The sequence below is a fragment of the Sapajus apella genome, unplaced genomic scaffold, assembly GCF_009761245.1.
Source record: "Sapajus apella isolate SASKATOON/1434 unplaced genomic scaffold, GSC_monkey_1.0 scaffold218, whole genome shotgun sequence".
Classification (NCBI taxonomy): domain Eukaryota; kingdom Metazoa; phylum Chordata; class Mammalia; order Primates; family Cebidae; genus Sapajus; species Sapajus apella.
This window is the reverse complement of record NW_022437158.1, coordinates 431,157-443,024: the sequence shown is the minus strand read 5'-3', so window position 1 is coordinate 443,024 and position 11,868 is coordinate 431,157. Positions and strand designations below refer to the sequence as shown.

The 11,868-nt window shown below is 64.8% G+C and overlaps 1 protein-coding gene across 1 annotated transcript in view; it reads right to left on the bottom strand.

Moving 5' to 3' along the window:
• Positions 1-9,955: 9,955 nt before the first annotated feature.
• The window catches only part of NOC4L (nucleolar complex associated 4 homolog), a 5,882-nt gene continuing 3,969 nt past the window's right edge, over positions 9,956-11,868 (bottom strand). Inside the window, exons 10-15 of the mRNA XM_032270892.1 lie at positions 11,514-11,574; positions 11,000-11,110; positions 10,732-10,892; positions 10,551-10,633; positions 10,194-10,307; positions 9,956-10,111 (exon numbers count right to left, since the gene is read on the bottom strand). Coding sequence (XP_032126783.1) covers positions 9,992-10,111; positions 10,194-10,307; positions 10,551-10,633; positions 10,732-10,892; positions 11,000-11,110; positions 11,514-11,574 — 650 coding nt within the window. The 3' untranslated portion in view covers positions 9,956-9,991. The remainder of the gene's footprint in view (positions 10,112-10,193; positions 10,308-10,550; positions 10,634-10,731; positions 10,893-10,999; positions 11,111-11,513; positions 11,575-11,868) is intronic.

Below are 11,868 nucleotides of genomic sequence, written 5' to 3'. Positions count from 1 at the left end.
GGCAGGAAGGACCCCCCAGGACAGAGCTGCGGAACCTTGTTTTCTTCCCTCCCCGATGCTGTGGGCTGGTGGCAGCTGGACGCTCTCCCACCAAATGGGGGGTTTGGCTGGGAAGAGCTCTGTGGGTGGCTGCCAAGGTCCCGCGGTGGCCAGGCTGAGAAACCCCAGGGGCAGGCATGGCAGGGGCCACCATGTGGCTCGGGCTTCCTCACAGTGTGGCCTCTCCATGCAGTGGAAGGCAGGCTGTGGCCTCTGATGGCCCAGCCTGGGAGTCCCGTGGGACCACCCCACGCAGCCTTGCCTGGTTGAAGCAGTCACGAGCCCAACCAGCCCCGGGCAGAGGACGCAGACCTCACCTCTCAAGGGCAGAAGGGTCAAAGAGGTGCCCCCGTGCTCCCCAAGCGCCACGGAGTGAGAGCCGGACGCACGGACCCACAGTCCCGAGGGACCCCATCTCCCAGCAGCTCCTACTCAAGTCAGAGACACCAGCAGGACGGGTGACCGACTCACGCACAGCCCGTGCCTGGCCCCCAGGGAGTGGAGCAGCTGAGTGAGGAGGAGCTGGGGCCAGGGCACAGCCGGGATGCCGGAGGCCACGGCGGGTAATTTGGTGGGGGGTGGGGGTCACCACGCAGGGAATCTTTGTGCTGGGATCTGAGGCTGGAGGCTCTCAGGGGAGGGCCTGGGGTGCAACGGGCCTGGTGGGAGGTGGCTGGCGGGAGAGGACGCAGGGCAGGGGCTGCCGCCAGAGGGGTCCGGAGCTGGGGAATTTGGGGGGCAGCTGGTCCCAAGATGGCTCCCTGTCTTGGAGCCACTCTGGCCGCCGTCCCCCTGCCTGGCTTCCACCAGGCTCTCTGTGGGGCAGGCGCTGTCCCGCACTTCCCAGAGAGGCACGCTGGGCTCCTGAGCCTGGCTGGCCTCCGACACCAGCCGGGGAGCCTGCCAGCACCAGGTTCCTTCTTGATCTTGCCTTGCAAAGGTATTGCAAGGACAGGTGGAGGGCGCTGGGGCCGCGAACCCACACCTCACCCCCCCACACGCACTGCGACTGTGGGCGCTGCTTCTCAGGAACCCCTTCGGCACTGACAGGGAGGGGACAAGGCTGTCCCACAGGTACAGTGCCCCCATCGCCTCTGTGAAGAAGCCCCAGCTTCTTCTGAGGGTGCTGCACATCTGGGCGGGACCCCTCCCTCCCCTGGTTCCCAGGAGACCCAGCAGAGCCCCAGAGCCCGCCCCCTCCACCCCGCACCCCCTTGCTTCCTGCTGGCTCCACTGGGCTTGGGGCCTGCCGATCTGGAGGAGGACACCTGTCCTGGGAACCCGCACCCTTATCTTTTGTTTTCTTCTGTAAGATAGAATCTCTCTCTGTCACCCAGGCTGGCGTGCAATGGTGCGGTCTTGGCTCACCGCAACCTCCGCCTCCCAGGTTCAAGCGATTCTCCTGCCTAGGCCTTCTGAGTAGCTCAGACTACCAGCGCTCAGCTAATTTTTGTACTTTTAACAGAGACGGGGTTTCACCATGTTGGCCAGGCTGGTCCAGAACTCCTGACCTCGTGATTCGCCTGCCTTGGCCTCCCTTATCTCTTAATTAATTTTCTCTCTTATCTGCCCAGTCTCCATTCTCTCCTGCGGGGAACCACTGGACCCGAAGGACAGCGGGATCGCCCACCACCACACCACCGCCTCCCGTCTGCCCGCCAACCACTCCCCAGCCATCTACCAGCCACTCCAGACAGCAAAGGCCACCTGGCTGTCTGTGGTGGTTCACAGCCCCTTCCCCAACACCCTCACCTGCCTGCGTGGCCCCGACAGCACTTGGCTGCCGCCTGAGCAGGGCTGGGAGCAGGTTGGACCCAGCCAGGCACTCCCAGCTGTGACGGAGAGGGCTTACCCCGTGTGGACTTGGGTGGCTGCCTGGACACCCACGTGGGCCCTGCCCAAGCTCTGGGAAACAAATGAAGAAGGGTCTGAGGGAGGGCGCTGCAGAGCGATGCTGTTTCCGCCGAGGGTCCAGCCACACCTGCCACCAGCCACACCTGCTCACGTCCCATTTCCCAGAACCCACAGCCGCGTTTCCCACAGGGCAAAAGAGGCACCACAGGTGAGACTGGCTGAGGATGTGGCAGGGGTTGCCCTGGGTGACTCCGGGCTGGGAAGTCACAGGCTCCTCACAGGATGGAGGCAGGACGGGCAGCGGGAGCGGTGGCCACAGCAGCAGAGTTTGGGGGACAAGCAAGGGCCGAACCAGAACCCAGGAGCGCAGCGGACTCCAGAGGCCGGAGAAGGCGGTGGAGTCTTCCTGGAGGCCCCACTGGCGCCCGGCAGCCACACCTCCACGCCAGCCCAGGAGGCCGTGTGGACCCCCAGCCTCCAGACTGTGAGCAGATGACTGCATCTTTGCCACGCGGCGCAGGAGGCTCACACACCATCCAGCCCGGCCCCGAGGCGTCCGTGTCTTCGGGATGGAAGCGGCTTGCAAAGAATCCCAGCCTGTTCCCGAAGCGCGGCATGGGAGCACAGGCCTGGAAACGACCCCGTCAGCGGACCCGTCCCCGTGGGGTCAGGACTCAGACCACAAGCCCCGGAGGCCGGTGCTGCAGGGGATGGACCCCAGGGGGCGGCAGTGCATGGGGGGCTTCCGAGCTCTTCGAAGGGGACCATGGAGAGACGTGGCGCGGAGGACACAGGAGCAGCAGAGGCTCCGCAAGGGACTGTCCCCAGCGTGGGTCCCACACAGAGAAGCCGGGACCCAAGGCGTTGGGAGGGCAGCAGGGCCCCAGGGGCCTCCTGAAGGTGTCGGGCCCAGCACCCCCAAGACAGGCGCCACCATGAGCTCCTGCAGCCACCACAGCAAGTGACCGTAAACCAGTGGCTGAGAACCACGAGGCTTCACCACGGTTCAGCAGCCAGGAGTCCAAGATGCTTTCCCAGGCAGGTGTGGGCGGGCGGGGCCCCGGGAGACTCAGGGAGGACCTGCTCCCCACTTTCCTGCTCCACCCTGAGGCCGATGGATCGTTCCGGCCTCTGACTCCGGCCACCAGGCTGAGGGCCCACCCTGAACGCGGGATGATCTCCGCTGGGTTCCTTAACTAATTACATCTGCAAACACCCTAGCGCCAAACAGGGTCCACTCACCGGTGCTGCTGGTGAGACAGGCACATAGCTTTTTGGGGGACACACGTCAGCCAAGTGAACCCAGCCCCGTGAAGGCTGCGGGATGAGGGTTCCCGTTGGCACCCTGCACCCTGAAGACACCAAGTGAGCTGCTGGGGAACATCTGGGAAGACCGGCAGGGACAGAGGTGTTTCGGGGCTGAGTCACACCTGCAGGAAGGGTGCTGGGGGGGGTGTGGGGGTGTGTGCAGTGCTCTGTGTGTGCTGTGTGCATGTGAACGGTGTGTAGTGATGTGCATGTGTGCACGGTGTATGTGGTGTGTGTAGTGGTGCTCGTGGTGTGTGTGTGTGTGCTGTGTGTAGTCATGTATAGTATGTGTGTGTGTGTGCTGTAGTGGTGCGTGGTGAGCTCCAACAACCAGAGTCCCCGACCCCCACCTGCAGCCCCTGCCGCCCCCATGAAGCCCATGCTGGACTCAGAGCCACATCAGTGCTGCTGAGCGTCTCGAAGCCGTTTCTGATCGGCCACAGCCCCTGGCAGAACACTCTGTAGGTGGGACAACTGAGGCCTGGGGTCGTGCCACCCTCCCGGCCAGGGGCGGAGCCCACGCTGTTGGGGACTGGCATGGCCTTCATCATGGGCTGCTGGCCCCAGTGCGGAGACCCAGGCACCCCCAGGCACCCCAGGAAGGACACGCTCCTCACCGTCAGCAGAATCGCTTAGGCTGGAGCCTTCGCCAGCGCTCCCAGCACACCCGACACTCGGGAACACGCGGGCTGTCAATTCTCCGCAGCTGATTCCTAAACGCCAGTTAACTGTTCCAGTGACCCTTGGCACTGACACGCTCCCACAGCTCCCGGCAGCCTCGTGTCTCAAGTGTCCGGCAGCGTATTCAGCTCCGGAGAGCGAGCCGGTGTGGGAGGCTGGGGGGAGAGGGAGCAGGGGAAGGACAGGGGGACGGAGAGCCGTTGGGGGGGGGGGGGGAAGGACAGGGGGGGGAGAGGTGGCAGGGGGGGTGGGGGGGAGAGGGAGCGGGGGAAGGACAGGGGAGGCCCCATAGTGCAGTGTGTTCCCCGTTCGCATTCGTTCGCGGTGAGGACCTGGAAGGCGCCGGGCACACACAGGTGCCGGCTGGGTACGGGCCTCACAGGTGATTGAAGAGGCCCAGGAATTTCTCTGAGACTCTGGAACTGAAGGTGCCTCAGTGCGTCTGCACCACTGGGTGAAAACACCCAAGAGCAGGTGACTTCCAAGCAGCAGCAGCGTCTCTCTCCAGCTCTGCGGGCTGCGAAGTCCAGGATGAATGCACCAGCCTCCAGCCACGGCCTCCGGGCTGTGCCCTCCCTGGCAGGAGACCCAAGGCCGGAGAGCAGCTGGCTCTGTGCCACGTGAAGAAGCCCCTTTTATGAAGGCCTGAATCCCATTACCAAGGACGGTGCCCTCGTGGATGATGCGCCCCTAACCCCGCCTGGCAGGCAGCTGATCTGGAAGGGCCCCAGCTCCTGCACAGCCGAGGGGACCCCTGTGCTTAGGGCGGGCACCGCCGTCAGGGAGGGGGAGCCTCGGGCCGGGAAGGAGGCCCAGGGTCGGCTCACGTGGGCACACACGGAGAGGAGGACCGAACGTGGGTACGTGGAGGTGCCAGACACACAGCCCCTCTGACGACAGCGGCCAAGCCCCGGTAACGGGGAAAAGAGCCGGCTGGAAGTGCATGGAGACAGGTCCTCTGCACACCCTGAAGGGAAGGACACAGCCTTCCGAGCGCTCTGGCCTGTCCTCCCGCAGAGGAGAAACGGAATCTGTCAGCTCAGGGTGCTGGTGGCCCAGGCCTGCATGTGCACTCTGAGGCCAGACGGTGTGGGGGAGGGAGGGGGCGTTACAGCCAGGTTAGGCCTGGAAGCTTGGTTTGGGATTTAATCTGGGGAGGGGAAAACAAGGCCACACCCAAACTGGGGGACAGAAGGAGGCGGTGCTGAGGTCCTCAGCCCAGGGACCAGGTCCTCTTTGGGGCCAAGACAGTGGGGGGTGCTGGCTACAGGAGCAGAAGGAAGAGAGACTCCATCACCCCAGGGACCACCCAAAGAAAATGGGAGGAAACACTTGGGCTGCCCCCTCACCCAGCACCAAAAAAAGAAAAAAAGACACCAGGCGCGGTGGCTCACGCCTGTAATCCAAGCACTTTGGGAGGCCGAGGCGGACGAGTCACGAGGTCAGGAGTTCAACACCAGCCTGGGCAACATGGAGAAACCCTGTCTCTACTAAAAATACAAAAATTAGCCAGATGTGGTGGCAGACGCCTGTCGTCCCAGCTACTCAGGTGGCTAAGGGAGGAGAATTGCTGGAACCTGGGAGGTGGAGGTCGCAGGGAGCCGATGTCACACCACCGCACTCCAGCCTGGGAGCCACAGTGAGACCATCTCATGAAAGAAACAATGGTGAACATAACGAGCTTCGCCTCAAGTTTCTAAACCTAGCATGCCCGATGCTGCCAACGGGGTACTCGGCCATGCATTTAAAATGTTTGTTTATCCAGAATTGTCTGAACTGGTTTTAAAAAGCTCAAACTTGAGGCAGGTGACAGTGGTGTCCCCCGTGGCGTGGCACGTTGATGGCACCAGCAGACGGGGACAGCAGGCTCTGTCAGCGGCAGGCAAGGTGGCTGGGCCGGGTTCTGCTTGAACGCAGCGAAGGGAGGGCAGCAGATGCCAAGGAGGAAGCCACTGCCCGCTCTGCCCGGCCACGCCTGAGGCCACTGCAGGGCCTGTCACCCACTTTGCAGATTGTCGCGATGAGAATACTGAAGCTCGGAAGGAACGAACAGTTTATAGAAAAAAGAAGATCCACACCAAAGCTTGGAACGGAGGCTCACGCCTAACAGGAAGGGGCTGCTTGCGGGAGAGCCTGGCGCTCTTCACAGCTCTGTGCATGGGGCTTTCATTTCAACGTTGACCTTAAGGTTCATGCTGCCTTTGTAATTTAAAAATGGTAAATAAAACAGAACCCTGTATTAATTAGGGAAAAGCAGTTGATTTATGCAGAGGAAAATCACTAGTTCACTCCCTCGCCCAAGGGAGCTGGGGTGGGGAGGTGGGCAGGGTGCTGCCACAGGGCGATGGGACAGGAAGCGGCCAGGCCCTCACCTCCGGGCTCCTGCCCGCTGGGCGCATGGGAGCCTCCGGCCTCTGGGGCCCAATCCTGACTCACTGCTAACATTCACGGTGGGCACCTTGCAAGACCCTCTGCAGTGGCCCCTATGGGAACCCAGTAGTCCCCGACCCCAGCCCAGACCGGAGGGAGGTGATGCAGGGAGACAGGACGCGCTGGGCAGAGGGCACGGAGGGCACCGGGCCAGGGCTGCTGTTACTTTGTTTGACAAAAGCCGTGAATGGAACGCCTGGGGCAGAGTGGGGGAGGGGGACATAGGGCACCACAGGGGCAAGGCGGCACGGCCAGGGAGGACCCACCGCGCCAACCTCACAACAGCCCAGGCTTCGTCAGCAGTGACAGCAACCGGGACCGGGTGTGCAGGGCCCCAGGCCGGCCCCGCTGTTCCCAGCCAGGTGCGGGGTCCCTCAGCTGCCAGTCTGAGCTCTGACCAGCAGGGCAGGACCCTCACAGCCAGCCTGGCCTCGGAGCCTCCTGCCCTGAGCACCCGCCCGGCTCCTCCATGCCACTCAGCTCACAACAGCCCTCGGGCAGGTCTGTGAGCACTGAGGTCAGAAACTGTCACAGGCCAGCAGGCCAAGGACACGAGGCGGCCAGGCCTGTGCCACAGCCTCCCCACGGCCTGGAGCCCCCACGCACCTGCTCCTGCTCAGCAAGCCTGCCTTCCGTGCCCCCAGGCCAACCCACGTCACTCTTTTCTGCAGAGATGTGGTGGGGCATTGGGCATCCAGCCTCCAGCCAGCCTCCGCATCTCCAGTTTCCATCCATCCTTGGCAGGCTCCGCCCCAGCAGAGCCAGGCTGACACTTCCACCCACAAGAGCAGGACTCAGAGCAGAGGGGCAGAGACCCAGCTGTGCCTGAAGTTACCTGTGACCCCCAGAGTCCCTTCTCCTGAAGCCACGTGATTCCTATCATCCCCGCCAGAACACCCTGGGAGAGCCTGAGTGCCTGGAGGAGGGAACGTCACCGCTGGGGTGCAGACGGTCAGGGTGACAGTCCGGGAGCCTCAGCCAGTTCACCTGTCAGGTCAGGCTGCCGTCAGTCACCAAGGAGTGCAGACTAGGCACCCTGAAAGTGGACGTGGTGCCCCCCTCTAGAGGCTGAAGTCCCAGGTTCCGGGGCTGACAAGGTAAGTTCCTCCTGGCTCTCCCTCCTGGGCCTGTGTCAGGCCCCCTGGCTGTGTGGAGCCCACCAAGCTGCATCCAAGCCATGATGACCTCTGTGACGACCCCATCTGCAGATGACAGCACCCTGACAGGCCTGGGCACTGGGATAGCAGAGCATCTGCCGGGGTCCAGCTGAGCACACAGCAGAGGGGCCTGGAGGGTCTGCCTGCAGCCAGGTCACCCCCTGGCCTCGGCCGTCACGCGAGATCAGCCCAAGCCCAGCACAAGCCCTCTGCGGTGTCAGCAAGGAGGCCCTGGCTGGGTCCGAGTGGGAGTGGCCGCGGGGCCTGGCGGGGTGAAGCTGGCGGGGCAGCGCCTCCCGTGGGCTCAGGGCAGGGCTGCAGCGGCCTCTGGTGGCCCCAGGAGCTCAGGACGCCAGCGCCTTCGGCCCAGCCCTGCCCCAGGACTCAGGAGTGGGGGACAGCACTCGGGAGGTACCAGGCGTGGTGGCCTGCCCAGGGCACAGCACAAGGCCGGGCTCTATCTGCCCTGTTGCAGTCTGACAGCCGAGGGGCCACGGGTGGGACCGGCTGTGCACAGTGGAGGGTGCGACTCGGGGGAAGGGGGAGGGCGCCTGTGCTCACCCACATACAGGGTTCCAGGGAAGCCCTCCCCTCCCCGGCGGCGCTCAAACCAGCGCAAGCAGGGAAAAGTGACAGAGGCCATGGCTGTGGCTGGCACTAAGTCCCCAGGGTGGGGCTGCTTCACCTGAGAAGCCCCCTGGGCAGGGAGGTCAGCAGCCATGGGGAGGCTGGGAGCAGGGGCACCTGTTCTCTCAGCGCTGCTCCCAAAACCCCCGCTGGGCACAGGCAGGGTCCCAGGCCAGTGCTGGGCCAGGAGGGCGGCTCCCCCAAGCAGGGCCCTGGCGCTCCGTGCCCTCCCCAGCCACACCCACGCACACCAAGCTCCGTTCCAGTGCCCCGCCTTCTGTCCTGAAATAAGCACACTGCAAAAAGGAAACTGGGCATCCCAGATAGACAGAAAACCTGTCTGGTGTAAACTGGGTCCTCTCAAAGTAAGCTCCTCAATAGCAAGGCTGTGCCAACTACCAGGGCCTCCGCGGCGGGGAAGACTCCAGAGGGGGCCAGACGCTGCCCAGCTGCTACCCAGCATCCACCGGGCCCTCACACTCACAAAACAAGGGGGATCAGCAGGACACAGCCAAGGTGGGGCACAGACACAGGAACCCCACAACTCATGCCAAACCCCCACCCAATCCAATAGCCCCACTCACACCAACACCCGCTCACACCAACACCCCCACTCACACCAACACCCGCTCACACCAACACCCACTCACACCAACGCCCCCACTCACACCAACGCCCCCACTCACACCAACGCCCCCACTCACACCAACGCCCACTCACACCAACGCCCCCACTCACACCAACGCCCCCACTCACACCGCCCCCACTCACACCAACGCCCCCACTCACACCAACACCCACTCACGCCAACGCCCCCACTCACGCCAACGCCCCCACTCACGCCAACGCCCCCACTCACGCCAACGCCCCCACTCACGCCAACGCCCACCCACGCCAACGCCCACTCACGCCAACGCCCCCACTCACGCCAACGCCCACTCACGCCAACGCCCACTCACGCCAACGCCCCCACTCACGCCAACGCCCCCACTCACGCCAACGCCCCCACTCACGCCAACGCGCCCACTCACGCCAACGCGCCCACTCACGCCAACGCCCCCACTCACGCCAACGCCCACTCACGCCAACGCCCCCACTCACGCCAACGCCCCCACTCACGCCAACGCCCCCACTCACGCCAACGCCCACTCACGCCAACGCCCACTCACGCCAACACGCCCACCCACGCCAACGCCCACTCACGCCAACGCCCACTCACGCCAACGCCCACTCACGCCAACGCCCACTCACGCCAACGCCCACTCACGCCAACGCGCCCACTCACGCCAACGCCCACTCACGCCAACGCCCACTCACGCCAACGCCCACTCACGCCAACGCCCCCACTCACACCAACGCCCCCACTCACACCAACGCCCCCTCACACCAACGCCCACTCACACCAACACCCCCACTCACACCAACACCCCACTCACGCCAACACCCTCACTCACAACCCTAACCAACCCCCCTCACACCAATCCCCTAGTCACGCCAACACCCCTTCACTCCCCCACACCCCATACCCAGATACGTCACCACACACGCTGGCCACCCTAACCAACCCAGGTAGAGAGAACCCCCAGCTCCCTCCCGGTGTCTGGAGCATAACCTCAGCAGAGGCCCTGAGCTCTGCACCAGGGAGATCACTAGGGCCCAGGGTTGGGGGCAGACCAGTGACCTGTGACACTGGCGGCCCAGAGCCCCTGGGAGAGGCTGCACCTCAGGTTCCCCACCGTCACCTCCCAGGCTGTGGGGGAGGCAGGGACCCAACATGCTGTGTGCCAGGTGGGCCCAGGCAGACGTGAGGCCCTTGCCCCGCAGAGGCACCGATCCGTCCCGCCCACGCTCCGAGCCGCTCTCCTGTAAAACCATTTATTCGCAGGCGGGCAGGGTCAGCTGAGCGTGAAGTGCTGGGCACAGACATCGCCCGGCCGTCCCAGCAGCCCCTGGGCTGGGAGAAACTCCAGGGGCACCGGCTCCGGCCCTTTCTTCTTCAGGTCCCGCTCAAAGATCTGCAAAGGACGGTGGCTCTCGGTCTCGGCTTGGCGCCCTGTGGCCCAGGCCCTCCCCCCCGCCCCCGGCCCCGCCCCGCACCTCATAGGCCGTGAGCTCCAGCAGCGGCGCGATGCTGACCTCGGGCACGGACAGGGCCTGGTTGATGACGCTGGCGGCTTTGGACACCTCAGGGTGGTAGTGGCGTTGGAGGGCCTGGGGCGGTAAGGCCGTCAAGAAACAGCTGCCCCGGGCCCCCACCCTGTGCCCCTAGCCACAGCCTCCTGTGCTGCCAACCAGAGCGGGTGGGGGGGCAGAGCCATGGAGCAGGCCAAGCACCATGCACCCCCAATCACAGGGGGCCATGGCAGGGACACGGTGTGAGGCTATGCGGGAGGTGGCATGGGGAGGGGAGCTGGGTTTTCTGAGGGCCCCAGAGCATGGCAGCAATGCCCTCACCTGAAGCTCCCACAGGGAGCTCTCCAGGGCCCGGCTCTGGGCCGGGTCCTCCTCTCCGGGATCATAGGGGTCAGCGTCCAACTCTAGGAATGAGATTCGGGCCCTCGTCTGCCATCCACCTCCCCGGGATGCCAGCACCCCGACTCACGCTCCGGCCCAGCCTCAGGAAGCCCCAACTCACCAGGCCCATGTGGGCGGTGCACCAGGACGCGGCAGGCGGGGTGCCGGCGCAGCAGGTTACATATGAAGGGCAGGACCATGAGCAGGGCCTCGGGGGGAGCCGTCAGAGCCAGGCGGGCCAGGCGCTTGGCGAAGGCAGCCACCAGGTAAGCGGGGAGGTGGCTGGCAGGGCAGTGGTGGTGAGGCAGGGCCAGGACTGCGAGCCCCCACCACCCTCCCACCCAGCTGTAGCCACAGAACCAGGCAGAGCGAGGTGCCCCAGGACTCACGAGGACGACAGGAAGAGGTCAGCCAGGTGGAAGAAGCGGGCTCGGTACTTGACGTGAAAGACGGAGGGGTCCAGGAGGCCATAGAGTTTCCGGTAGAAGTCAGGGTACTCCCTGCAGGCCGGGGGAAAGGAGCAGTGGATGGAGCAGGCCCAGAACTGCGGCCTCCGGGGCCAGGGTCTCCCTCAGCACCCCCTCCTCCTGCCCAGGGGTCCAACGCCATGGCCTGTGAGGAGAGCAGGCTGGGTGGGAAGGGAACAGAGGAGCAGGTCTGGGGCTGGGGCCGGGTGGGAAGGGGAAGGGGACGGGGAGCGGGGCCGGGCCGGGTGGGAAGGGGGCGGGGGAGCGGGGGTGGGAAGGGGACGGGGGGGCCGGGGGGGGCCGGGGGGGGGGGGGGGAGGGGGATGGGCGCGGGGAGATTGGGAAGTGAGGAGAGTGGGGACCACTGGGGCAGGGTGGGATGGGCAGAGGAGCAGGGCTGGTGGATTGGGAAGACCTGCACCCCTGCAACACTCACAGGTTGTGCTTGTGAATCAGGATGAACAGCCCGTTCAAGGCCAAGAGGCTGAGAGCACCCCCTGCAGACAGACACAGGCTGAGCCGCAGCGACCCCGCTTTCATCCCACCCCTGCCCACACTGAGTATGTCTGTGGAGTGTGGCCCCTGCCCCTGCTGTCCCCTCCCACTGCCAGGTGGAGGAGTGGGGGGTAGAGGCTCCACGGGTTAGGGTTAGGGTTAGGTTAGGGTCGGAAAGAGGCATTAAGGGGATGGGAGAGTGAGGGAGAGATGCTGCGGGGGTGGGAGAGTGGGGGGAGGCGCTGCGGGGGTGGGTGTGGGAGAGTGGGGGGAGGTGCTGCAGTGGGGGTGGGAGG